Source organism: Mustela nivalis, assembly GCF_964662115.1.
Source record: "Mustela nivalis genome assembly, chromosome: 13".
Lineage (NCBI taxonomy): Eukaryota > Metazoa > Chordata > Mammalia > Carnivora > Mustelidae > Mustela > Mustela nivalis.
The window spans coordinates 59,970,693-59,997,727 of NC_139032.1; the positions used below are offsets into that span (position 1 = coordinate 59,970,693).

The following is a 27,035-nucleotide window of genomic DNA, read 5'->3' on the forward strand; positions in this document are numbered from 1 at the left end:
TAATTTTTTTTTAAGTGGGGTCTGTGGTGGGCTCGAACTCACAAGCCTGAGATCAAGACCTGAGCTGAAATCAAGAGTCAGATGCTTAACTGACTGAGTGACCCAGGCACCCTGTATTAATTTAATTTTTATAATAATCTTTATTATTTTAATAGTATTTATGAAATCCAGGAATTTCAGGTTGTTCTGGTTTTTAAATCATTGACAATATATTTTTTAAATTAAGATACAGTTTTTTCAATGGAAGTATCAAGATTCTTTTTGAAAGTAGACACTTGATTCTGAGATCATAAGGGAAGACTCATAAGGAAGATTAGCTATGAAAATTCTGGAAAAAATGTATAAGACAGCTATAGCCCTAACAATTACAAATATATTTCATAATGCATTATTTTATAAGAAAAAAAAAGGAACTTGAAGAATGGATTCTGAGAAGATGACAGGGAAGGAAGCACCAAGAATCAGTTTCCTCACCCAGACAGTAATTGCACTGCAGAATCTGTCTGATGTAACTATTTTGGAACTCTGGAATCTATTGAAGGCAACCTCTAGGGTAAGGCTTGGATGATAAATTGCAGTCAATTTTGGTCAGTTTTGGCTCTTAGCACAGTAGAAGCTACCCATCCCTCTCCCCTCAGTCACATGTCAGGCACTGTGCATTGGTTCCTGGAGACCCTTGCATCAGCTTGTGGGAACCAAGATGGGCAAAAGAGGACTCTGTCCTCCAAATCTTTGGCATCACTGATTGCTGCTTTTGATACAGAGGAGCAGAAGAAGAGACGGGCACCCGTTGTTGTACCATAACCCCCCTCCTCCATTGTTGCAAGCCCTCCAGCTGGAGCAACTTCCAAGGGATTTGAAGCAAAAACTGACAAAATTGGAGGGAGAAACAGTTCTACAATAATAGTTAAAGATTACAGTATCCCTTTCTCAATAATGGATAGGACAGTGAGACAGAAGTAAGGAAATAGAAGACTTAACACAATTAACCAACCATGTCTAATAGACGTGTTCTCTAATAGAGAACACTCTACCCAACAAACACACACACACATTCTTCTCAAGTGCACCTGGGACATTTTCCAGGATAGAACATTTGTTAGGCTACAAGTTAAGTCTCAGTAGATTTTATTATTATTTTTAAAGATTTTATTTATCCAAGATAGAGCGAGAGCAACAGAGAGAGATAACCTAGATGAAATGGACAAATTCCTAGAAATACAAAACCTGCCAAGACTAAATCACAAAGAAATAGAAAAGTCCAGGGGCACCTGGGTGGCTCAGAGGATTAAGCCTCTGCCTTCAGCTCGGTCATGATCTCAGGGTCCTGGGATTGAGCCCTTCATTGGGCTTCCTGCTCAGCGGGGAGCCTGTTTCCCCCTCTCTGCCTGCCTTTCTGCCTACTTGTGATCTCTCTCTCTCTGTGGCAGATAAATAAGTAAAATCTTTTAAAAAAGAAAAAGGAATAGAAAAGTCTGAGTAGACCTATAACTAGTGGGATGCCTTTGTGGCTCTATCTGTTCAGGTCATGACCCCAGGGTTCTGGGATTGAGACCCGCTTTGGGGTTCCTGCAGGGAGCCTTCTTCTCCCTCTCCCTCTGCCTGCCGCTCCCTCTGCTTGTGCTCTTTCTCTCTGTCAAATAAATAAATAAAGCCTTTAAAAAAATTAACTCAAAATTGATCTAAGACTTAAATATAAGACCTAAAACTATAAAACTACCAATAGAAAAACGTAGGAATAGGACAAAAGCCTCATGACCTTGGATTTTGTCAACAATATTTTGGATATAACACCGGGGGCCCAGACCACAAAACAAAATATTAGACAATTGATCTTAATGAAAATTTTAAAAATGTGGTGCACTGAACACTCTATCAACAGAATATACAGGCAACCCACAGAATGGGAGAAAATATTTGCAAATCATATATCTGATAAAGGACTAATGTCTGGAATACAGAGAAGTAAAACTCAACAACCCCAAAACAAAATAAAACAAAAAACACAATTCAAAAGTGGGCAAAAGACTTCAATATACATTTCTCCAAAGAAGATACACAAATGGCCAATAAGCACATGAAAAGATGCTCAACATCTCTGCTTATTAGAGAAATGCAAAACAATGCTATGAGATACCACTTCATACCCATACCCATTGGCTACCATCCAAAAAATAAAAAATAACATGTGAGGATGTGGAAAACTGGAATCCTTGCACCCTACTGGTAAGAAGGTAAATTGCTGCAGCCAATATGGAAAACAGTAGTGCAGTTCTTGGAAAATTAAAAATAGAATTACCATATGTTCCAGAAATTCTGCTTCTGGATATATACCCCCAAAGAACTGAAAACTGTCTTACAGAGATATTTGTACACCCATATTCATAGCAGCATTATTCATAAAATCTAAATCATGAGAGGAGCCCAGTGGATGAATAGATAAGCAAAATGTGGTATATACATGCAATAGAATATTATTTGGCTTTGAAAAGGAAGGAAATTCTGACTTGTGCTACAACATGGATGAGCCTGGAGAACATTATGCTAAGCAAAATAAAACAGTTACAAGAAGACAAATACTGGGGCACCTGGGTTGCTCAGTGGGTTGAGCCTCTGCCTTCGGCTTGGGTCCTGATCGCAGGGTACTGAGATCGAGCCCCACATCAGGCTCTCTGCTCAGCTGGGAGCCTGCTTCCCCCTCTCTCTCTGCCTGCCTCTTTGCCTACTTGTGATCTCTCTCTCTGTGTCAAATAAATAAATAAACATCTTAAAAAAAAATAAAGACAAATACTGTATGATTGATTCCACTTATATGGGGTAATTAGAATGGTCAAAATCATAGAAATGGAAAGTTAGGATGGTGTTTGCCAGGATTTGGGAGGAAAGTCAGTTGGAGAATTACTGTTCAATGGGTATAGAGTTTAAGTTTTTCAAGATGAAAAGAGCTATGGAGGTGGATGGTGGTGATGGTTGCACACCATAATGACTGTTTAATACCACTGAACTGTGCACTTAGAAATGTTTATGATGGCAGTGCCTGGGTGGCTCAGTCTGTTAAGTGTCTGACTTCAGCTCAGGTCCTGATATCAGGCCCCACATGGGTCTCCATGCTCAGTGGGGAGTCCTGTTTCTCCCTCTCTTTGCCCTTCCCCCAGCTCATGCTCTCTCTCTCTCAAATAAATAAAATCTTTTTTAAAAAAGATTTTAGGGGCACCTGGGTGGCTCAGTGGGTTGGGCCTCTGCCTTCGGCTTGGGTCATGATCCCAGTGTCCTGAGATCGAGCCCCGCATCGGGCTCTCTGCTCGGCGGGGAGCCTGCTTCCTCCTCTCTCTCTGCCTGCCTCTCTGCCTACTTGTGACCTCTCTCTCTCTGTCAAATAAATAAATAAAATCTTTAAAAAATAAATAAATAAAATAAAAAATAAAATAGATTTTAAATCTTTTTGGAGTGATTATATTAATGATTTTAAATTATACTAATGATATTTAAATATAATTTAAATGTGATTTATATTATGAATATATTTATAAATATTTATATATTTATAGGGATTATATTAATGATTTTTGAGTGATTATATAAATGATTTTAAATATATTAAAGCTGGAATGATTATATTAATGCAGCTATAGTGGACTCTAGGATAAGATATAAGAGATAAAGCAGGACAATTCAAATGATAAAAGGGTTAATTTGGGGTGCCTGCGTGGCTCAGTCGTTAAGCATCTGCCTTTGGCTCAGGTCATGATCCCAGAGTCCTGGGATCAAGCCCTGCATTGGGCTCCCTGCTCAGCAGGAAATCTCTTTCTCCCACTCCCACTCCCCCTGCTTGTGTTCCCTCTCTCACTGTGTCTCTCTCTGTCAAATAAATAAAATCTTTTTTTAAAAAAAAGGGTTAATTCATCAAAAAGAGATAACAAGAATGAATATGATACTAGGAACAAAGCTTCATAAGAAAGGCAATAAAACTGACAGAACTAAAAAGAGAAGTTCCAAAGACTTTTAATAGCACCCACTGTTGAGTATGCTTTTCTTTCCATTTTTGTGTTCCTCCTAGGTAATTAAGTCCTAAGGGCAAGAATGGTGTATTTTCATTATCATCTCCCAAAGTGCCTTGATGAAGATTTTAAAAGATCTGAAAAATGATTGGAGGAAAATTTGACAGTGTGTATTAAGGATTTTTTTTTAATTTTGTCTTAATTATTTTTAGCTTAAAGAACAAAATGAAGAAGGTAATATTTTACATTTATTAAAACATTTACTATTTCTGATGTTCTTAATTTGTTTTCATTTCTTTATTTTTTTTAAGGTTTTTCTTTAAATTCCAGTATCGTTAACATACAGCATTATATTAGTTTCAGGTGTACGATATAGTGATTCAATACCTTCACATGACACCCACTGCTCATCATCACAAGAACAGTCTTAAGGATTTTTTTTTAAATGCCCATGCTCTAGTATATATTAATTTAAATCCTAGGACTCCTTCCAAAGGAAGACCTCCAAAAAAAAAGCAAGACAATTTTATGCTTAAAAAGTTCATCACCTAGAGAGAACACAGTAAGTTGTGGCAAGCGTTTTCAGGTCCTCTGTAGCCATATCCTGAACCGCCAGCAGGTGGAGATATCACCCAAGGAAAAGACAGCCTCCCACGACCACCGCACCCAGCCGCCGGCCTTATTCTTTTACTTACTTTCTAAACATTGGTTCCGCCGCCTGAAAAATGAAGCTAAGAGAGAACTCCAGAAGTCTCTGAATTTCCAAACTAGGCTTATAAACAAACATTTTATGGCTTATAAACAAACATTTGATGTCACCTGTGATTATCCCCGATTCTAATTTAGAAGGGGCTTTTGTAGTTTTTCACATTTTGGTCACTGCCAGAGTAGGGCTCCCTTCGCCCTGCCTCATCTGTTATATACACATGCATTTATACATATATGGTGTACACGTGTTTTGAATCATTTTAAAATAATTAAACAACATAGGGGCATACTACAGTGCCCTTCCCAGTCACCCTGCCATTAACACTTTGCTTCCCCAAATAGAGGTGCTGTCACTTTGAATTCTTAACTGTAATTCTAGGAGTCTTTGCTCTCAATCCATGGGTGCTTTCTTCATTCTTCTACCTAGCGATAAAAGCAGCCAATTCTGAGGACTTTCACAAACTTTATCTGACTGGTAAAGATATGCCTTAGAGGGAAATAGTCTTTTACAACAGTGCACACTAATCACCCGGAGATCTTGTTAAGTGCAGATTCTGACTCAGAAGATCTGGTAGGGCTGGAGATTCCACACTGCTCATGGGTTCCCAGATAACATTGCTGCTGCTGGCCAAAGAGCCACACTTTGAGTAGCAGGGCTATGCATAGGTATGTTCCTGTATCAGGAGGGGGCAGGATACCTCTCAACTACAGTGGATTCCTTATAAGTAACCCTTTAACTGTGACTTAACTGTTAATATTTTCATGCCACCAATCAACATTTAGAGAGAATCTACTCTGTGTAAATCCAATGCCAGTTAATTTTAAGCACCATTAGTAAGCATCTTGGAGTTCCAGTCTCGAGGTTCCTAGGATTAGTGATGATTCAGATTCATTCCTTGCCCTGTCACTCATTCATTCAACATTTATTGAGGATCTACTTATGTACCAGACACTGCTCCAGGAGCTGGAGATGCAGCAGTAAAGAAAACCATAAATCAGGGTGCCTGGGTGACACAGTTGGTTGGGCATCTGATTCTTGGTTTTGGCTGAGGTTGTGATCTCAGTGTCCTGATCTCAGGGTCATGGGATTGAGCCCCATGTCTGGCTCTGTGCTCAGCACAGAGTTTACTTGAGATTCTCTCTCCCTTTCCCTGCCCCCTCACTTGTGTGCTCTCTCTTTCTCTCTCAGATAAATAAATAAATCTTTAAAACAAAACAACCCATAAATGAGTTTATTGCTTAACTCCCAACTTGTTAATTGTTAACTTCAAGTAAGTCTGTCTCCAGTAGGGGAGACAAGTAAATAATTAGGCAATTAAGCTCCTTTCCCACCTCCCCCTTTTTCCTTTTCTTTTCTGGAACAACTCAATCCAAAAGCCATTTAGGGGATCAAGCAAAGTAGCTTTCCACTCAGAGAAATATGAGAGTCTGCAGTGATCGAGAACAGAGGTGGTAGAGCCCAAGCAAGACGAGCAGGTTATCCATATGGAAAGTGTAGCCTGGTACAAACTGTCTGAGCCTAAGAGAGTGAGGAGGGTATCTGGGCAGGGGGACACCCTGGTGAGGGTTATCAGAGTCTGAGCAGAGTAAGGAGGGAGCATCTGTGACAGTCAGTTTCATGTGTCAACTTGACTGGCTTCTAGGTGCCAGTTAGATTAAACATTATTTCTGTGTGTGTTTATGGTGGTATTTCTGGATGAGATTAGCATTCTAATTAGCATTTAATTTAGTTAGTGGACTCAGTAAAGTAGACTGCCCTTAGCAATGTAGGTGAGGATGATCCATTCCTTTGAGGTCCTGAATAGACAAAAGGTGGAGAAAGGAGTTTTCCCATTTTTTTCTTGCTCTATCTGTGAGTTGGGACATCTCATCTTCTCTGGTTATTGGGCTTGAAGTTCCACCATTGGTTTCCCTAGTTCTCAGGCCTTCGGACTTACACCAGCAGCTCTCCTACCAGTGTACACATGACAAATTGTGGAACCTCTCATCCTTCATAATTGTGTGAGCCAATTACTCAACAAAACTCTCTCTGTGTGTTTCTAAATATATAGATAGATATAGATCGTCTACTGGTTCCACTCCTCTGGAGAACTCTAAACTAACACAGTATCCATGCAGAAGCCTGGGCTTGGTTTAAAGTGTTCGAGCCTGAATGGGCTACTAGGCCTCCATGTCAGGTGATGGTGGTGGTAGTGATGGGGGATGTGTTACTTGCAGGAGGACTGATCAAATAAGTGTATTCATATATCATCAGATAAGCATATTAAGGCTAATGGAAACCAGGTTTCTCAGTGTCAGCAAAGGAAGTTACAAATATGGGAGGAAGGAAAATCAGAATAAACCCTGTGGTGCTCAGTTGGAATTAGAAGTCAGTATGATCTCAGGGCTTTCAATATGGATTTAGAAATCCTAAATTTTAGAAATACATGGGTTTAGACATCCTAAATTTATAAATTAATCACTGGTAGTTGTAAAAGTGTGCTTACTTTTACAGTTCATTCAAGCCTAGGAGCCGTGACATCCCCAAAGCAGTCCCTACCTACTGCACAGATCTTGGTTTTTTAAAATACCATTCCCTGGGCCACCTGGGTGGCTCAGTGGGTTAAGCCTCTGTTTTCGGCTCAGGTCATGATCTCGGGGTGCTGGGATTGAGCCCTGCATCAGGCTCCCTGCCAAGCAGAGAGCTTCCCCCTCTTTGTCTGCTGCTCTGCCTACTTGTGATCTCTCTCTCTGTGTCAAATAAAATATATTTTTTTAAATACCACTCCCTACCAAAAGAAATCAGAATTCCTTGGAGAAAGGGGTGATTCAAGGGTTGGGGCAGGGAAACTCCAAGACCAGTGGAATTACCTTGTGCCAGAAAGTAAGGACTTGTTCAAAAAAAGGATGTGGACATGCTAAAAGTACCCAGAAGCCAACTTAATGGGGTTCCCACCGGCTCAATCTGATAAAACTTGAACTTGAAAATAAATGATAGTAGCAGATTCTAATCTGTTAAATAAAATGGGAATCTACAAGTCTTGACTGATGTAAATAAATGAGTAAGTTGGTAGTGTGATGAACAGGGTCTTTATCTAGTTTTGAAGTATCTGCCCACAAAATAAGGGCCAGGTACAAAGGTTCTTTCTGCTGTAAAAACTTTATAGGGACAACTGGTGACGTCATTTGTTGAGTCCTGATAGAAGGCAATGTGGGTAGCAGAGATGAAAGGACCTGAGCTCTTGTCCTTCAAAAATACCCTGCTTCGAGTCCACGTTCTAGGGTCCTGCTTTGGCCTTTCTGCTGTCGTAACTGCCCTGATGTCACAGAACCCTTTTGCGCAGGCGAGCTGCGGCGTATCAGAGGAGCCGGCAGAGGAGAGAACCCGGGCCCCCACCGCCTCTCCCAGCGGAGGGGCGGGGCGAAGAGTGGGCGGAGATGGCACGCCTCCGTGCTCTGGGGAAGAGAGAAAAGGGCGGTGTCGGGTGGGGCGGGGCCACGCCGTCTCCGCACGCGCAGGGCGGGGCTGATGAGGCCACGCCTCTTCCGCCTCGCTGTTCTGCCACAGCGCGTGGAGGGTTGACAGGCCCCGGGCCGGGTCTGTCCAAACTCGCGGCGTCGGAACTGGCGAGATGGCGGCTGAGGTGTTGCCGAGTGCGAGGTGGCTGTACTGTGGGGATCCCGTCGAGAGCCAGAGAGCAGTACTGGGTAAAGACTGCGGAGCCGGAGCAGAGTTCCCCGGAACTCCCTCCCTTTGGGTCTGGATGCCTCTACAGGCCTCCTGCCTCTGTCTTGCCCCTTTCCCAGCTGCGCCAAGACCCCCTCCAGTCTCCTCCACTCCTTGGGACTTGGCCAGGGCTCCTTTGTCATCCCACCAGCTTTCTGTCACCACCTCCCAGCTGGATGAGGACATTCCCAGACACCCTCCTCCCCAGGGCTGTACTAGTCACCCCGTCACTCACTCACACCTGCCCAGCTTCTTCTCCACCAGGCAGAGATTTCCCCGTTTCTCTAGGTCTGGGTCAGGCCTCAGCTCCATTCCCCTAGTTATTTCCTTTCATCCGTCGCAGCACTTTGGCAGCAGTGGCTTCACCTCCCCATCACGTCTTCCCAGCTGAACCAGGACCTCCTTCAGTCCCTATTTAGGTCAGGACCTGGACTTCCTTACCATTCCCATTCCTTCAGTCACTCCCTCCCAATAAACAGCCCAGCTCCTCCCCACCATATACCGTGGGTCCATCTACTCTCATCTCATTCTTGGGCTGCCATCTTACAGTCCAGTTCTCCAATGGGAAGTTGCAGAATCCAGGCAACATGCGTTTTACTTTGTACAAGAGCAGTGACTCCACAAACCCCAGGAAGAAGAGTCAGCGCATCCTGGTAAGTGCTGCAGTAACCAGCTGTCTCCGCTGGGCTGGTCTTGGCCCAGAGGGCCCTGGGTGTGGATGGATGCAGGAGGGAGGGAGGGGAGTGGAGGGATAGCAGATGAGCCTTTAAAGAACTCCTGTGAGTCCCCAGCAGGTTAGGGTATGGGATAGGCTCCATTCAGTTACATACTTTTGGTGAAGTGGTGCCCTTTCCTTGATTTGTTCGTTCAGCAAGCTTTTATTGAGCCCCCACTGTGGCCCGGTGCTGTAAGGTGCAAAGGGAACCGCTGAATCGCACCGGGCCACACTCCGGAGGAGCTCTTACTCTAGAGCAGGGTTTCTCAGCCTCAGCACTATTGTCCTTCTGACCGAGAGAATTCTCTGTTGTGGGCCAGACTGGTGCCTCACAGGATGTTCAGCACCTCTTCTTTGTGACACCTAGAATGTCACACGTTCCCAGATGCCCCCCAAGGGGATTTGCTGGGTTCAAAATGGCTGCTTTAGAGAGGTGAGAACTGGTTTTAAGCTCAGCAACTCATACAAGCAGACAAGCCAGGAGCTGAGGGAAGGAAGGTGAGTTTGGAGAAGTCTCCGCTTTCCAGTAGGCCTTCCTGGGGGAGGGACGCGGCAGAGCTGAGCTCTGAAGGATGGAGGACGGTTTGACAGCTGAGGTTTCGCAGTCCAAGTGAAGAGAGTAGCAAGGATAAACACAGGGAAGCAGGAAAGCTTGGCTGTGATTGAGATGTGAATCGCCAGTTGGCGTAGTGCAGCCAGCGTGGATGGAAGCAGTCATGGGAGAGATGGGCGAAGAAATTCAGGAAGGGCTTGGACTTTGGGTCCAGGAGGTAGTTGACAGAACCGTTTTTTTGTTTTGTTTTGTTTTAAAGATTTTATTTATTTATTTGACAGACAGAGATCACAAGTACGCAGAGAGGCAGGCAGAGAGCAAGAGAGGAGGAAGCAGGCTCCCTGCCAAGCAAAGAGCCTGATATTGGGCTCGATCCCAGGACCCTGGGATCATGACCTGAGCCGAAGGCAGAGGCTTTAACCCACTGAGCCACCCAGGCATCCCGACAGAACTGTTTTATTGCAAACCTCTAAGTGCTGGGAGCTGAGGACCTCTCTCCTAAGGCCTGAGGTACAGCTCCCCCAAGAACTTTTAAGACCAGCTAGAACTCAGCATTATCTGGGCCTTCCCTTTCAAAAGTCCTCTTGCCTTTCTCCCAGAGATGCCTCAGATTCACTTGGATAGCAGGGCTGGATCATCTCCCAGAGGCTCTCTAGGTTTTTGTTTGTTTTGGTTTTTTAAAGATTTTATTTATTTATTTGACAGAGAGAGATCACAAGTAGGCAGAGAGGCAGACAGAGATAGAGGAGGAAGCAGGCTCTCAGCTGAGCAGAGAGCCCGATGGGGGGCTCGATCCCAGGACCCTGGGATTATGACTGAGCCGAATTAGAGGCTTTAACCCACTGAGCCACCCAGGCTCTCTAGTTCTAATCCACTTCGGTTTGGATTCTAAAGCTTTTGCCAATGTGGGAAGAGGGGACAAGATGCGTAATACGTTTCAACATTGGTTCTAGTGGTGCTTTTTCCCTTTTCATTTTAGGCTGCTGAAACAGACAGACTGTCCTACGTAGGAAACAATTTTGGGACTGGAGCTCTCAAGTGCAACACTCTGTGCAGGTAGGAGAAGGGATGGGAGAAGGGGAGGAGAGTGATGGTGAGCCTGGCACTGCTGGTTTTGGTCTTTATTTTAGGGGCAGTGGGGGAAATCTGGAGAGGTTTACCATGTCCTGTGTTCCCAGAATCAGGGGCCTTCACACCAGCATGCGGACATGCCTGAAAAGAAAAAAACGAGTTACATTTGTAGGATTTCCTAAAATCTCATTTATTTGTAGTTTTCTTTAAGATAATTTTTTAGGGGGTACCTGGGTGGGTCAGTGGGTTGGTCCTCTGCCTTTGGCTTGGGTCATGATCCCAGGGTCCTGGGAACGAGCCCCACATCGAGCTGTCTGCTCAAGCAGGGAGCCTGCTTCCCCCTCTCTCTCTGCCTGCCTCTCTGCCTACTTGTGATCTCTCTGTCAAATAAAGAAAAATCTTTAAAAAAAAAAAAAGATAATTTTTTAGGGGTGCCTGCCTGGCTCAGTCAGTGTGAGCATCCAACTCTTGATCTCAGGGCTGTGAGTTTGAGTCCCACATTGGGAGCAGAGATTATTATTATTTTTTAAAAAGATTTTATTTATTTATTTGATAGAGATCACAAGTAGGCAGAGAGACAGGCAGAGAGAGAGAGAAGAGGATACAGGCTCCCCACTGAGCAGAGAGCCTGACACGGGGCTCAATCCCAGTACCCTGGGATCATGACCCGAGCCAAAGGCAGAGGCTTTAACCCACTGAGCCACCCAGGCGCCCCGGGAGCAGAGCTTACTTAAAAAAATTCTGAATAATAAACATTTTAATTGAGACATAATATAACATGACATTAGTTTCAGGTGTACAGCATAACCATTAGTTATTCATATATGTTGCAAAATGGTCATCACAATAAGCAGTTATCCATTACCACACAGAGTCTATTTTTTCTTATGATGAGAACTTTTAAGATTTATTCTCTTAGCAACTTTCACATATGTAATATTGTTAACTTTCACATATATGATATTATTCATTTATATATAATAAATATATATATATAATATAATATTGTTAAATACAGTATTGTTAATTACACCCCCTTATTTATTTTGAACTGAAAGTACCTTTTGATCACCTTCATCACTTTGCAATATTCTTTATAACTGTTTGGTTCCCAAAAGGCGGCCTAATTAATAGACCAAAGCTTGCCAGAAGTTTCTGCTGGAACTAACAGGAAAAGGACCTGGTAGTGTCAAAGGCTCCAGGGTTTCCATACAGCTCTGCCACTGATCACCTGCTTTGGGCAACTCTGCCTTCCCTAAGCCCCAGGCTCCCCATCGGTGTAGTGATGATTGTCCACCCCAGCAGCCTGTGACTGTCAGGCACTGGTGTAATGCAGACAGTGTCCCTCTCATCATACCCAGCAGTGAACCACAAAACAGACCCTTTCAAAGCCCCCATGGAACCACCCTGATAGAAGTCAGATTAATTTGTATATATTTAAAACTGTTTTAACACCACATCATGCCTTTCCAAAGATTCTCTAGTTCAGACTTGTCTCCCCATAATTCCCAAAGTTTTACTTGTCTTTGCCTCCATAAAATTTATGTGTGCAATAAATGTTAGTGTAATTCTAGATTCTTATATTTAAAAACCCCAAAGGGTTTCCCACTACGGCAGTGAGCCCAAGTATAATTGACTACCAGAATCACCTCGGAGCTTTTATTTTCCCCCTCTTTTTCCTTCCAGAACCACCTCGTGAGCTCCCTCATTCATTCTCTTCTTTCCCTCTCATGCTACGAATTGCTGCTGTAGGGGATTACTGTTCCTCAGCAGCAAGTGGTGTGTTCCTCAGGTGTATTGATTGGGGCAGAAGGACCAGTGAGAACTTTTAAATAGGAAAAAGGAAGTTGTATAAGCAGTATGTTTGAATAACCGATTGTCACTGATATTATTTCTACTTTATTCAGGCACTTTGTGGGAATTCTGAACAAGACTTCTGGCCAGATGGAGGTGTATGATGCTGAGTTGTTCAACATGCAGCCACTGTTTTCAGGTAGGACCCAGTCATGAAGGCTCACAAAAACACTGCATGTTTTAGGTTTGTTAGATGAGTTAGTTTTTGATTTGTAAAACATATTTTGTAGTTATTTTTTAAAGGGTGCCTTCCTGCAAATATTTACTGGTGGCTTACTATGCTCCAGGCACAAGTTAGGGGTTGGAGACATCACAAAACAGTCACAGGTCCTGTCTGTACAGCATTTACAGATTTGAGATCAGAAAATAGTCTTCTGGAAGCAATCTCATTCTTGATCTCCTAAAGCACTTTTCTCTTGACTGCTGTGATGCAGTGACCCCTTACACATGGCTTTCTCTGTTGTGTGCATCTGCTTACCTTTTCAATGATGTTTTAGTCACTTTTGTATCTCCCTAGCTGCTCAATACATATTTCAGTGAATCAAAAAAAAAAAGGTGTTTTGTTTTGTTTTTTTAGATTTTATTTATTTATTTGGCAGACAGAGATCACAAGTAGTCAGAGAGGCAGGCAGAGAGAGAGAGGAGGAAGCAGGCTCCCTGCCAAGCAGAGAGCCCGATGCGGGGCTCGATCCCAGGATCCTGGGATCATGACCTGAGCCGAAGGCAGAGGCTTTAACCCACTGAGCCACCCAGGCGCCCCCCCCCAAAAAATGTTTTAGTTAAAGCTGCTTGAACAGGTAAGCCTGACGATTCACAGACCTGTACCCCTGGGGCTAATAATTCATTATATGTTAATTTTTTAAAAAAACTACTTGAACAGTGATCAGAGCAGAATATTGGAGGGCATGTCTGATATTTTTTTCATTCAAAGGCCTTTCTTAACCCTTTGCTGTTCTAGTTGGAGTAGAGGTCTTAGGGTCTCTATCAGGTGATGGAAGTTACTTACAAGTTGGATAGTAATCTTCATGTTGATGAGAAGTCTCTATACTTTCTGTTTAGGAGAGAATCCATTTTTCCCCTAATTCAGTGGGAGAGCTTGTACTGCTTCTCTGCTTTGGCATCTGAGAATGCTCAGGTAGAGTGGAATCTTCCAGAATGATGGGTCAGAGGGTCAGACCCAAGGAACTCCTGTTCCCTAAACCCTAAATATTGAGAACCACAGTGGGGTGGGGGGTGTGGATGAGGAAGGACTGTTTACGGTCATGGTAGATCTACCTAATACCTTCTGAGGTAGTAATTCAGCTTTATTCCCTCAGCGCAATGGTGCCAGTCCTTTTAAGAATCTCAAAGACATGGACCTACTTCCCGGAAACTTATATAATATTTAAGAACATATATATGAGATTTTGCATATGATTGTAAAGGGCTCTTGAGTCCTGAAACCCATCTGTGACTTTCCTAGGGGTCCAGAATCTATAGGTTAAGAATTCCTTGCTTTTTTAATACAACTACATTTAAATTATTCTCCAAATCCTTTTCTGACTTCTAAGGAGGCAGAGGAAATTATTCATTAACCTGTTGATCAAACAGATTTTTGTTTTTACATGTAAAAAAATTGTAAGTAATGGTTTATTTTAGCGAGCATAAATATATACATATACATACACAAATGCAACATTATTGATCCTTACTATGTGCTAGGCACTGTTCTAAGCACTTTCGGTGCATGTCATCATTTACTTCATGTAATAACCCTCTGGTGGTTTTATTGATGATGAAACTGGCACAGTTTGAAGGGGACATACTGCTGATATATATATGTATGTTATAATACAATATAATATAACTTATGTTATAATTATAATATCTTAGTACAAATAGTATAATTATAAATTAGTAATAATATAGTTATACAACTGTAATTATACATTATTAATATTAATATAATATATATTATAATTACATTATGTTAAGTTATAATTATATATATATATATATACATATATATATATATATATCATATATATGAACTGGCAGTGCAATTCAGATAAGGTCACTCTAGAGCTTATGCTCCTATCCACTACTGTGTCCTGCCCCTGTGTGAGTAGTTTATGGGAGATCAGAGAGAGCTTCATGTATGTAACACATACCTCACATTTATGTCTGCCTTTAGGTCTTTTGTAAGGAAGGCAAAACTATTTACTGGAAAGAGCTGAGGACTTGATTTCTAATCCTGTCTAGGCCACTGCCTGGTGAAATGACCTGGGACACATCATTTCATTGGGAGGCTTTTTCCTTATTTGTAAAATGAAGAGGTTGGATTAGATGACCTTTCATTTGACTCCTTAATTTATTCTCCATATCCTCTAACTGTATATTAAAGGCACAGACTAAATGTTCACAGAATCCATCATGTTAAACTCTGGGAAATCCTGCAGTAAAGAAATCCGATTTTCTTAGTTTCACCCTGAAGTAAATATTAATCACTGTTATAATCCGTGGTTCTTACAGCTTGCTTTTTATCCCCCTCTCTGTTTTTGCTTGTTTTGTGTTTTGACAGATGAATCAATTGAGAGTGAATTGACACAAGAGAGTCAGACCAAAAGTTTTAGAGAAAAGGTAAGTGTGACAGAACTGAGACATGGGAGCTGAAGCACGTTCCTTCTAGGACCGTGTTTCTCCGTGCAAAATGAGCTGGCTGAGCAGAGGGCTGCTCCCAGCTCATTGGGTCTGTGGTTCCCCAGACAGTCTACCTGCAGAGACCTCTCAGCCTCACGGAGCACTGTCATTCCGTCTGGGGCAGCTAGACACAGCTCCATGCCGGTGTTCAGAACTGGGTCACTGGGCTGACATAGGTGTAGTGTAACACTTGATTTTGGATTTAATGCAAGTTGCATTAAAAATACTGGTTGTAGCCTGGAAGCTCTCACATTAAAATAAAGTAAACTTCAGGATTTACAGCGTGGGTGATCTCACCCCAGATGGCAAGTCAGCTGAGGCTTCAGCACTGCCTGGAGCACTGTATTGAAAAGGACGTGAGACTGTCCTCAGGCTCAGTGGGAGAGAGTGAGTGATAAGCAACATCTGCTGTGAGTGTAGGGCTGGAAGATGGTAGGCTGTGCGTGGAATTTACCAATCCTCAGTCTAGTCCAGGCTTTCGCCGTGCAAATGGACACCATTGATTTATAAATAGCCCATGACAGTTTACAAAGCGAGTACTTGGATCTGTTAATACAAGCCTTTGCGACAGAAAGGTATGAGTCCCCCCAGTTCACAGGTGAGGGAGTCCTGGCTCAGAATGGTGGAGAGTTTCCCCACAGTCACACAGCTAGGAGCAGTAGTGCCCAGCCTGTCCCCAGACAAACCAGATTTGTCGCTGCACAGATGGATTCTTGTATCGAAGCCTTTGGAACCACCAAACAGAAGCGGGCTTTGAACTCCAGAAGAATGAACAAAGTTGGCAGTGAATCTCTCAACTGTGCAGTCGCTAAAGCTGCAGAGAATATTATTGATGCAAAGGGTGTGACCGGTAAGCGGCTGGGACTCGGGATAAGAGTCTGCTCACAGAGCCTGCTTCCTCTTCTCTTGAGATCTTTTACCTGCCCCACAGATGGAAATAATGGGCATCAGGGCTGGATTCCTTCCTGCCTCTCCCTGCATGCCTCCTTGGGGAACAGACTCTGGATATAGTAAGACACGTCTGCCTGTAGGGAGGTCACAGTCAGGTAGAGGAGACCAGTGCAGGGACGGGTGTGTGTGCGCTGTGTCTTGGGCACCAGGGTTCCAGTTGGCAGGGTGCAGAGGGAGAAGACCTCGGTCTCGGGGTGGTCACAGGGAGGTTTGGGGCAAGAAAACTGGTGTGAGGATGATGAACTGAGACAGTGCTTCACTATGGGATCAGCGGATCTTTTTCTATTCCTAAACTAATGAGCAGCTTGAGCATTTAATTACATTATTTAAAAATGTATTTATTGCTCAGATGCATTGTAAGAACATAAAAGAAAGTTTACATAAGAGCAGTTTTTCTATTAAAATGGGATTTTAGGGGCGCCTGGGTTGCTCAGTGGTTAGACCTCTGCTTTTGGCTCAGGTCATGATCTCTAGTCCTGGGATCGAGCTCTGAATCGGGCTCTCTGCTCAGCAGGGAGCCTACTTCCCACCCCCCCTCTCTCTGCCTGCCTCTCTGCCTACTTGTGATCTCTCTCTGTCAAATAAATAAATAAAACCTTTAAAAAAATAAGTAAAGTAAAACAGGATTTTAGGGGTGCCTGGATGATTCATTTGGTTAAGTGGATGACTCTTGATCTCAGCTCAGGTCTTCATCTCAGGGTTGTGAGTTCAAGCCCTGTGCTAGGCTCTTATGCTGGGCGAGGAGCCTACCTAAAAATAAATAATAAAATAAAATAAAATGGAATTTTAGTAGTTTTTAGACAATCTTTTTAAACCCTGAGATTATATAAATATTTCCCTATGTTTTCTTTCAGTATTTTCACAATTTTACTTTTAACTTTAAATCTTAATGAAGTCTTTTTGGCATATGGTACAGACCTAATTTTATATCTTCCAAAGGATTAGCCAGCTGTCCCCAGCTCCTTTTTTTGTAGATGATTTAAAAAGTCATCCTTCTCACTTGAGCACATTCTGTCTGTTCTGTTCAGTTGTCCTTTCTGTTCCTAGGGCAGCACCAGGCTCTGGATTTCAGTAGCCTCATCTTCCAGCTTGTTTTCTGATGGGACAAATTCCTCCATCCCTCCTTATTTTTGACAAACATTGGTTAGAATAGCATGCCTTTTTTTCTCAGGTGATCTTAAGAATTACTTTATCAAATTGCCTCAAAATTCCATTGAGAATAATATGGAGAGAATCAACATCTTCTTTACAATGTTATATTTTCTTATCTGGAACATAGAAGTATGTGTCTCTACTTATTTGAAAGCATAAATTTTTGAATTTTTTTGTTCAGTTGACTCTCAGCTGTCAAAGGACATTTAAAAAGAAAAGAAAAAGGGGCACCTGGGTGGCTCAGTTGGTTGAGCATCGGACTCATGATTTAAGCCCAGGTCATGACCCCATGATCCTTGTATCGAGCCCCACATGGGTCCCTGCTCAGTGGGGAGTCTGCTTCTCCCTCTCCCTCTGCCCTTTCCCCTACCTGTGCTCTGTCTCCCAAATAAATAAAATAAAATAAAAACAGGGGCACCTGGGTAGCTCAGTCATTGGGCATCTGCCATCACCTTGGGTCATGATCCCAGAGTCCTGGGATTGAGCCCAGCATCCGCCTCCCTGCTCCATGGGAAGCCTGCTTCGCCCTCTCCCACTCTCCCTGCTTCTGTTCCCTCTCTCGCTGTTGTCTATGTCAAATAAATAGATAGAATCTTTAAAAAAAAAAAAAAAAAAAAAACCCATGGGGTGCCTGAGTGGCTCAGTGGGTTAAGCCTCCGCTTTCGGCTCAGGTCATGATCTCAGGGTCCTGGGATCAAGCCCCACATTGGGCGCTCTGCTCAGCAGGGAGCCTGCTTCTCCCTCTCTCTGCCTGCCTCTCTGTCTACTTGTGATCTCTCTCTCTCTGTCAAATAAATGAATAAAATCTTTAAAAAAAAAATCTTAAAAAACAAAAGAATTCACTCATTTCTCATCATTTTACCAGATGAACTATTAGAATGTTCCTGTATTCCTCTCTGTCCATGTTTATATGGACTTGCTTAATTCTTTTTTTAATACAATTTTTTTCTTTCTTAAATTTTTAAAATTTATTTGACAGAGAGAGACAACAGTGAGAGAGGGAACATAAGCAAGGGGAGTGGGAGAGGGTGAAGCAGGCTTTCTGCTGAGCAGGGAGCCCAGTATGGGGCTCGATCCCAGGCCCCTGGGACCATGACCAGAGCTGAAGGCAGGCACTCAATGACTGAGCCACACAGATGCCCCTATAATTCTTTTTTTTTTTTTTTTAACAATTTCATTTATTTATTAGAGAGAGAGGGACAGCACAAGCAGGGGAAGCAGCAGGCAGAGAGAAGCAGGCTTCCTGCTGAGCAGGGAGCCCGATATGAGGCCCAATCCTAGGACCCTGGGATCATGACCCAGGCTGAAGTCAGATGCTTAACTGACTGAGCCACCCAGGCACCCTGGCTTACTTACGTGGTTTTTCTTATAGGGTCGTTCACGGTTTTATATTTTGATTTTTCGTTTTTAACTCACAGTTTGTGGAGTTTTCTAGACGTTAAGCCATGGATGGCTCTCTTCCTCACTTTTAGCTTCTCTTATATTGTAAATATTTATTAGCTCACCTGTCCCTGCCAGCTACTGTGCGGGCTGCTTGAGGGGAGCCGTGCTGCGTGTGCCTTCTCCAGGGCCTGGTTAGGTTTGTGTTATGAGTGGATGTCAGCCTGGTCAAGCCGCATTGGCAGAAGCATCCCGATTAGGAGTTTCTGGGCCAATTAATCTTGAGTACATGAGTTATAGAGTACTGGGGAGCCTGAAACCAAACAGCATGATACAACACCATCTCTTCCTTTATTGAAAAGCTCTGGTCAATGACGCCATCCATGACGACCTGCAGGATGACTCCCTCTACCTTCCTCCCTGCCACGCTGATGCCGCCAAGCCTGAAGACGTGTATAAGTTTGAAGACCGTATCCTTGTTGCAGTAGAAATGCTGCTTTATTTCCCAAGTTGAGAGGCACACACATGAGTGGGCAGACAGGCTCTCTGTGGACGTTGCTGGTCCCATCACGCTCACAGAAGTACTCGCCCTGGCGCCATTGCTGGGAAGTCAGCTAGGCTTCCTCACCAGCTCTGGGACCGGCCCTCAGCTCCTGGGAGTCCAGCCCATTCCTCAGCAAAGTGCCAGATACCCTCAAGCTCAGCCTTGGCGGATGAGGGGGGCCTTCTCTGTGGGTGGTCAAAATAAGACTTTCACATCAGCCCTAAGTCTAGGGCAAACGGATCTGTAAAAGGTAGAGCATAGAATTTTCCTACTGGTCGGTCTAGTCGGGGAAAATAACTGCAGTGGCTTTGTAATCAGCTGAGGAGGCAGAAAAGCCCCAGCAGGGAATGGACTCTGGGCTAGGAGTCTGGAGAACCGATTCCCTGCGCTCAGCCCCCTCATACTGTGTGGTCTTCCCCAATCTGGGCCTCAACTTTCCCATCTCTAACATGGGGCCACTCTGAGGTGAGCAAGCTCGTTAGATGTTTCCTTTTTGGTCAGTTTATGATCTTGACCTGTCACTAGTTCTGTCCACTGCGGAGTATGAAGCTCTTCAGAGCCCCTCCGAAGCTTTCAGGAATGTCTCCTCAGAGGAAATACTGAAGATGATTGAAGAGAACAGGTACCCTGGGGTAGATGGAGTGTCTGAGGCAGTGATGTCAGAACACGACAGTAGTCAGACATGAAGCGGACCTTTAGGGATGTCCGTTGGTAGGGGTGTATGTCTTTTCAACATTTGAACATGAATGAGCCAGTGTTTTCTTGAAAATGTTTCAGGCCTCTGTCCCAAAGCTGTGGGTGGCATTCAGTGGGGAGAGAGGTAGCTTCTGAGTGCATGGCACCTTTGGCTGAGCAGCGGGTGGTGAGGCCTTGTGGTGTGGGGCTTTGAGCCGGAGCTGGCCTGGTGTCCCCAGTGTTATGTTGACAGTGATTGTCCCTGGCAGGGCCCAGGTGCCAACCTGTGACTAGGTGCCAGTGGACACTTCATACATAAAGTCACTTTTTTTTTTAATTTTTTAAACTTTTTTTTTTTTTTTAAAGATTTTATTTATTTGACAGAGATCACAAGTAGGCAGAGAAGCAGGCAGAGAGACAGAGGAGGAAGCAGGCTCCCCGCTGAGCAGAGAGCACAATTCGGGGCTCAATCCCAGGACCCTGAGATCATGACCTGAGCCAAAGGCAGAGGCTTTAACCCACTGAGCTACCCAGGCGCCCCATAAAGTCACTTTATACACAGGTCACTTTACACACTTTATACATAAAGTCAAATTTATGGGGGCACCCTGATGGCTCAGTTGGCTAAGGGTCTGACTCTTGATTTCAGCTCAGGTCACGATCTCAGGGTCGTGAGATCAAGCCCCCGCTTCCAACCCTGCACTTACCAGGGAGTCTGCTGCTCTCCCTCTCTCTCCCTCTGCCCTTCCCCCGCTTGTGTGCGTGCTCGCCCTCTAAAAGAAATAAATAAATCTTTAAAAAAAGTTAACTAATTTAAGTAGTGTGTATTTTAAAATACTCAGATTATCTCCCCTGTCTCCTTTAGTCCTTCAAGCAGCTTTTCTTTTACAATGACAGTGGAATTTTCTTACTTTTTGAGTTTTTTTCTTTTAATAATTTCATCTTGAGAAAATGAAAAATTGTCAACCCTGAGTTGGTTCCCAAGTCTTCAAGAGTGCTTAGTGCTTTTTTTGGTTTTTGTTCCAAAGATACATATGTAGAAAAGCTTATTCCTGGTTCTTGGTTGTCTTCGTGTAACTGTGGCTGCACAGCAGGTGCAGGAATGAGCTCTCGGGTGAGAGTCTGGAGAACAGAGTCCCTGAGCTCTGCCGGAGGTACTGCGTGATCTTCCCTCTCAGAGCCTCAGTTTTCTTATCTGTGAAATGAGGCTGCTGTAAGATGACCTTGAAGAGCCTTCTCACCTCTGAGTCCAGGATCCTCCCGGTGGTGGAACAGTACATAAAAATAACGGCTAACACTGAAGGAGCTCTTACGTGTGCCAAGTACTATTCTAAACACTCTCCTTGCATTGTCTCATTCAATGCACCAAAAAATCCTAGGAGGAGGCTACTATCTTTATCCTAAATTTTTAGGCGGAGATGGTGTACAGAGATGTATAGAATATAGAGACTTGTCTAAGCCACTAAGTGGCAGAGAGGGGGTTCAAACCTGGGCAGTCTAACTCAAGAGCCTGGGCCCCCGAGCACAACATTAGACTGTCTGGCAGTCGACTGTGTTGGCGGACTGTGCCAAGTCTGTTCTGCTGCCTACGAATAAAGTTTTATTGGAACACAGCCGTGGCCATTCATTTGTGTATGATTAATGGCTGCTCTTGCACTACAGGGGCAGCTCTGAGTAGATGCAGTAGAGACCATAGGGCCCACAGAGGCTGGAATATTTATTGTCTAGCCCTTTAGTGCCCTAGCCCTGTGCTTGCCGTGTTACAAGGAGCATTAGCAGAATGGCCCTTCCTCGACTGTTGTGTATCAGCTGTGGCAGATGCCCGCTGTTTTCATTGTGAGAGCGGGAGTGGCTCCTGACAGCTGGTCTTAATTTTCCTCCCTTGCCCCCCCCCATCCTTCTTTTAGTCACTGCTCCTTTGTCATAGAAGCGTTGAAGTCTTTGCCATCAGATGAGGAGAGCCGAGACCACCAGGCCCGATGCATATGGTTTCTGGACACGCTCATCAAATTTCGGGCACAGAAAGTGATTAAGCGGAAAAGTAAGTAGACATTTTATTCTAGTTATTTCCAGCCTGTTACTTGTCTCTTAGACCGGCTCTGATGAGAGAAGAAAATGCCTGTGCTTGTGCCAATCTTTAGTTCTGTGTAACGGGTTCCTGTGGGTGCCACCAGCATGCCGAGACGATTGCCCTGGCTCTTTCCTCATCTGAAAGTGGGGGCAGGCTGGGTTGTACGAGTGTTCAGAGCTCACATTGACTGCTCTTTCTTCTGCATTGGGAAAAGTATGTATCCAGTCAAATCAGATGAAAATTTTAAGAGACGGTTGGACAAATGTCAGTCCTGTGGGGAGAAAAATCGGCTTTGTTCACATGAAGGCCAGTGGCAGGGCTGTGTTGTGTCAGCTAATTTCCGACTGAGAAAGAAGAGAGTCCATTTCCCCCTGGTGATCTGTGTCACCTACAGTGAGGGCCACAGCAGGCGTCGGGGGGGGTGCCCCACAATCCTATCTCCCCCGAGTTGGAAAACCACCTGTGGTTTCAGGCCCAAGCTGGTGCTGTCTCGTTACAGTGCTGGAGCTCCCAAGAGTCTGTATGTTGTCGGTACTTGACTATTGCTCATTTGCATGTTCCAGTCGCCCTTCTTTCCCTCTCCCTGGGCTTTTGCCACAGTCTGTGTTGCATCTTATGAATTCTGTGACTTCAGGCCTCATCAGAGTCTGTTCCTCCTTCTCACCGCTGCCCCGTCACAGATGTCTCTCATGCGCAGGCGGCCTGCAGGCTGAAGTATCCTGAGCACATTTGCATTGGCAGGTGGCTGTCCTGGTTCACGGGCCCCTGCTCCTCTTCCCACATGGTTCTGTTCCTTGTGGTGGCGCAGCTATTGTCCTCTTGTCCCAGCTCACGGAGGAGGTGTGGTACGAGGGTTTGGAAATGCACAAACTCACCTTTGTGTTGCAGGTGCCCTGGGACCTGGAGTCCCCCACATCATCAACAGCAAACTGCTGAAGCACTTCACTTGCTTGACCTACAACAATGGCAGGTCAGTGCTTGATTTCCGGGGCTTGACTTCCGGGGCTTCTGCCTGTAGAGGAGAAAGCAGGCGGGAAGGGTTGGGCAGGGGCACTAGAGCATGGATTGGCTTCCTTGCCACAGACACTGCTGAGGGGAGCACTCATGGCCATTTGCCCGGGCCGGGGGTCAAGGTAGTTGAGGAAACCCTACATATTACATGCTTTGTGCCTCTTGGAGAAGTTCCCGTGAGCAGCTCTAGGAAGTCCTGCCATGGAGACTTCTTTCGAGGAATCCTTCCTCATACCCCACAGAACCGGTGTTCCATGGGAAGGCAGTGGAGCAGAAAAGCACAGGCCAGTGTGATGAGTTTGGGGAAAGGACCCAGAGCAGCATATCTGGTGCTCTTTCCTGCCCTTGGCTCGGAATGTGTTTCCTGCTCTGAGTGTGCTTGGAAACATCAGCAACTGGGTTTGGGATGACTGTTTTCCCAGTAACCTAACTGAGCAGTGGGGTCAGGCTCTGAGGGTCCTTACCACTGCGAGACTCTAACTCTGCCTGGGGAAAGTATACATGTGGCTTTCTTTGTCCCACCTGGAGGGGATGCTGGGGTTGCCTCACTGCTCCACTGTGTGTGACGGCGTGGGCACCATGACAGGACCTCAAATGGTGCTCAACTTTCTTTTCTTCTCCCCAAGATGGGAAGACATTGCGTGTGTATGAGAACAGGCTTGGGTGTTTTTATTTTTCTCTCAGAATAATCATCTTAAGCAATGTCTCTCCTTTACTGCCACTGCCTTTGCAGCCTGCGGAACTTGATTTCAGATTCTATGAAGGCAAAGATCACTGCATATGTCATCATACTTGCCTTGCACATAAGCAACTTCCAGATTGACCTGACAGTGTTACAGAGAGACTTGAAGCTCAGTGAGAGAAGGTGAGTGGCACAGAATTACAATCCCTGTGGGGGCTTGATGTATTGCTAGTACTACCGGAAAGCAGGATGTGCCATCGAGGGAACTGGGGATGTGTTGTATGGGCAGGATTTGGGACCAGGGGACAGTTGTCAGTGCCCGAGTGAGTAAACAGATGAGCAACCAGACATTTTGGAGTAAGCCTTGTCTTGTGAGGTGTAGTGTTAAGTCTGTGATGATCTCAGTGATTTCCCTACAAAACAACAGGAGAACCCTCAGTTAGAGAAGTCAGTGACTTTCCCAGGCTCACACAGCCAAGAAGGGGAATAGTTGGCCTTCAGGCCTGAGGCTTCCCATAGCATTCTGTCCCTGTATACACAAGCAGTCTCGGAATTACTGTCACTGGGGAGAGGAGGCCTATATGGTCCAAGGGGTGGAGCCCAGGGCTGGGCGTTGTAAGAGAACCCAATCTCAGCTTAGCAAAAAGAACTTTCTCTGAGTAGATGGAAGGGGCTGCCAGGCGCGGTGTGGGAAGCACAGTGGGGCGGCCATTTGCCAGGGACGTCACACAGCTTCTGTGACCCGGCAGCCCTGCTGAGCGGCAGGGACAGACTGGGAGAGTCCTGGGAGAGTTGGCAGAGTTGTGGTTTTGGGCCCTTTCCAGCCCTGCCAGGAGGAATTCAGACTAAGTAGGAGGCCGAACTTTGAGGATCATGAACTGTGAGTATGTTGGCCTCTGTCGGTGGTTTCGGGGCATCTGGCATCCAAGGCTGCCAGTGTTCCAGGAGAGCCTCTGAGAACACCTCTGTCTGAACTCTTGTAGCAGTCCCTGGCGGGATTCTCCTGAGGGTTGTCCATAGAAGGCATTCTCACAGGCAGTGAGTTTGAAAATAAAAGAGAAAAAAGGTACTTGGAGCCTGTAAAAGCTCTACCAAAATTCTAGCAAATGCTCGGTCCTGGTTATCAGAAGTAAACAGAGTTGTTAATGGTGTCAGGATAGCCTGGTTTTCCATCACATATATGGATATTTTCTAATGACGAGACATCAAATTGAAATTGTCTTTCTGATGACTCTGGATCTTGTTTCCTTCTCTGCTTTGCTCTGGGGGCCATGTTGGGGATTCTTCGTGGCCAGGAGCATGATGTGCTGCTCCCTCCTGTCAAGCCTCCCTGAGCAGACCTGAGGACGTTCTTCCCCATTTGTTCTGTGTTTGTTCCTTAGGATGATGGAGATTGCGAAAGCCATGAGACTGAAGATCTCTAAAAGAAGGGTGTCTCTAGCAGCTGGCAGGGAGGAGGATCACAAAATGGGCACCCTGTCCATCCCACTGCCTCCAGCCCAGACCTCGGAACGCCAGTCCAAGCGGAGGAGAATCACCTAGACGCTTGCTTTCTGCATGGAGCATTTTGGCCACACACAGCCACTACTTCTATTCATTTCCATTTTTATTTTTAAAATGAGAAGAAAAAGAAGCCTTGCCTTGGCGTGGGTATGAAGCCAGAAGGCAGCATCTCAAGTTGTGCTGTGTACAGTGATGGCCCTGTTGGACTTGACCTCTCTTTGGTGCGGCTGTGATTGTGAATGGCAGCCAGTTCAGTGGGAGGGTGGGGCCTGGGGAGGTCAGAGTCGGCAGATCTTACCGGCTGCACCCTGGGGCACATCTAATGGATAATGTTAATAAAGAGAAATGTGAAGGGCCCCTGGAGTGCATAGTGAGGAGGTTACAGCCCAGCTGGGCTGGGAAGAGGCCTTAGGCATTAGTAGCTAAGCATGGGCCGCCCCGCCGTGGGGCTGCCAAAGGGGCCCCATGAACTTGAGGCTGCCGTCAGAAGTGGAGCCAAATCAGAGGATGTGATCAGCCCCTTCGGTCGCTCTGCCTGGCTCAGGCCACACAGAGGGCAGGGGGCAGCTCTGAAAGCTCCTTCCTGAGAGAAATGAATCAGAGTGAAGGATGGAAAACACATTGTTCTAGCTCTCCTTCAAAGGGGGTTTAATGTGTGGACAGAAAGCTATAGGATTATGAAAGGCTGCGCGTGTGGGAGTCAGGCGGTGGCCTCTGGAGCTGTGAGGTTTGAGGGCGCACAGCTGCAGCTGCTCCCTCAGTCAGGCGTGGACACCCACTGTTCCCCCACACTGCCGCTGGGCCTCCTGAGGCTGGTGACTGGGCCCCACAGTGCTGAGAGCAACCTCCCCTACTTTCAGCACCCCATTTCCACCCCTGGGCTGCTCAAAGACCGGGAAGCTGGTCTCCATCTTGCTTCCTCCTTCTGTGAACGTTTGACTGTCGAACAACCCAGGGTGAGGGGCGCCATCCCCTCGCAGAGTCAATCTGTGTGTCGTTTTGACACCCCCACCCCCAACTTTGGTAAACAGTTAACACATACTTTGAATGTTACACGGATTACATCCTGTGTTCTTAAAGTAAGATAGAAAAAAGAAGATGGTAGGAAAATACAGTGCTTTTATTTATTGGAAAAAAAACTTCACTTGTTCAGTGGGCCCATGCTGTTCAAGAGTCAGCCGTAATTTCATGATTTTCTACCAGGCACATGTGTGATTTCCGTAATTCGCAGGAGTAAATGAGTTTTATTTAAGAAGAGAGAAGCTACTGGAGGATATTGTTGGGAGTGTCAGGGCATTGAGAGCAAGATGGGCGCATCGTTTATCTTGCAAATACCAGAGAGGTAGTGTTTTCATAAGGAAGAGTGGTCTTGGGTCCCTTCGTGTGAGTGTATTTATAGACGTTTTGGGGGAAGGAAATAGACTTCTTTTTTCTCTCCTAAACTTTTGAAGTTATTCTTTCTACTCCATTTGTAATTGAGCCCGTGGAGGTATTCCTCTCTCAGGCACTGCGTCAGACCTAAAAATGTTAGGATGTAGGATGTGGGTTTTGCTAAAGTGACCCCCCTTGAAGTCTTCACGGGACTCTCTTGAGAGCTTAAAAAATGGGGTCCCGAGGAAGACCACCTTCCGAAATCTGTCTTGCTCTTCTGCCTGGTTTCACCCCTGTGCTCTGGCAACCCCGGATAACAGGTTAGAAACCAGCCTGGCATCATTGGGATCGAGGTCCCCATCAGCCCCAGGTAAGGGGCTCAGGGAGAGGCACGTGCATCAGGCGCTGTCT

The 27,035-nt window shown here is 45.1% G+C and overlaps 1 protein-coding gene across 1 annotated transcript; it reads left to right on the forward strand.

The window, feature by feature from the left end:
- The first annotated feature begins 8,133 nt into the window (after positions 1-8,133).
- Positions 8,134-25,609, forward strand: POLR1E (RNA polymerase I subunit E). Its single transcript, XM_082694878.1, has 12 exons — positions 8,134-8,393; positions 8,962-9,065; positions 10,660-10,736; positions 12,659-12,744; positions 15,166-15,224; positions 15,990-16,134; positions 19,130-19,237; positions 19,837-19,933; positions 21,894-22,027; positions 22,946-23,027; positions 23,802-23,933; positions 25,133-25,609. The coding sequence occupies exons 1-12, from the start codon at positions 8,318-8,320 to the stop codon at positions 25,290-25,292; spliced, it is 1,260 nt and encodes a 419-aa protein (XP_082551004.1). The 5' UTR covers positions 8,134-8,317; the 3' UTR covers positions 25,293-25,609.
- Positions 25,610-27,035: the final 1,426 nt, after the last annotated feature.

What these genes read in the sequence shown, in the direction of transcription:
- POLR1E (XM_082694878.1), top strand. Translation starts at nt 8,318, where the DNA reads ATGGCGGCTGAGGTGTTGCCGAGTGCGAGGTGGCTGTACTGTGGGGAT. An exon ending in CATGCAGCCACTGTTTTCAG is followed by an intron (nt 12,745 to 15,165) that starts GTAGGACCCAGT and finishes GTGTTTTGACAG; the next exon opens with ATGAATCAATTGAGAGTGAA. An exon ending in AAGATGATTGAAGAGAACAG is followed by an intron (nt 19,934 to 21,893) that starts GTACCCTGGGGT and finishes TCCTTCTTTTAG; the next exon opens with TCACTGCTCCTTTGTCATAG.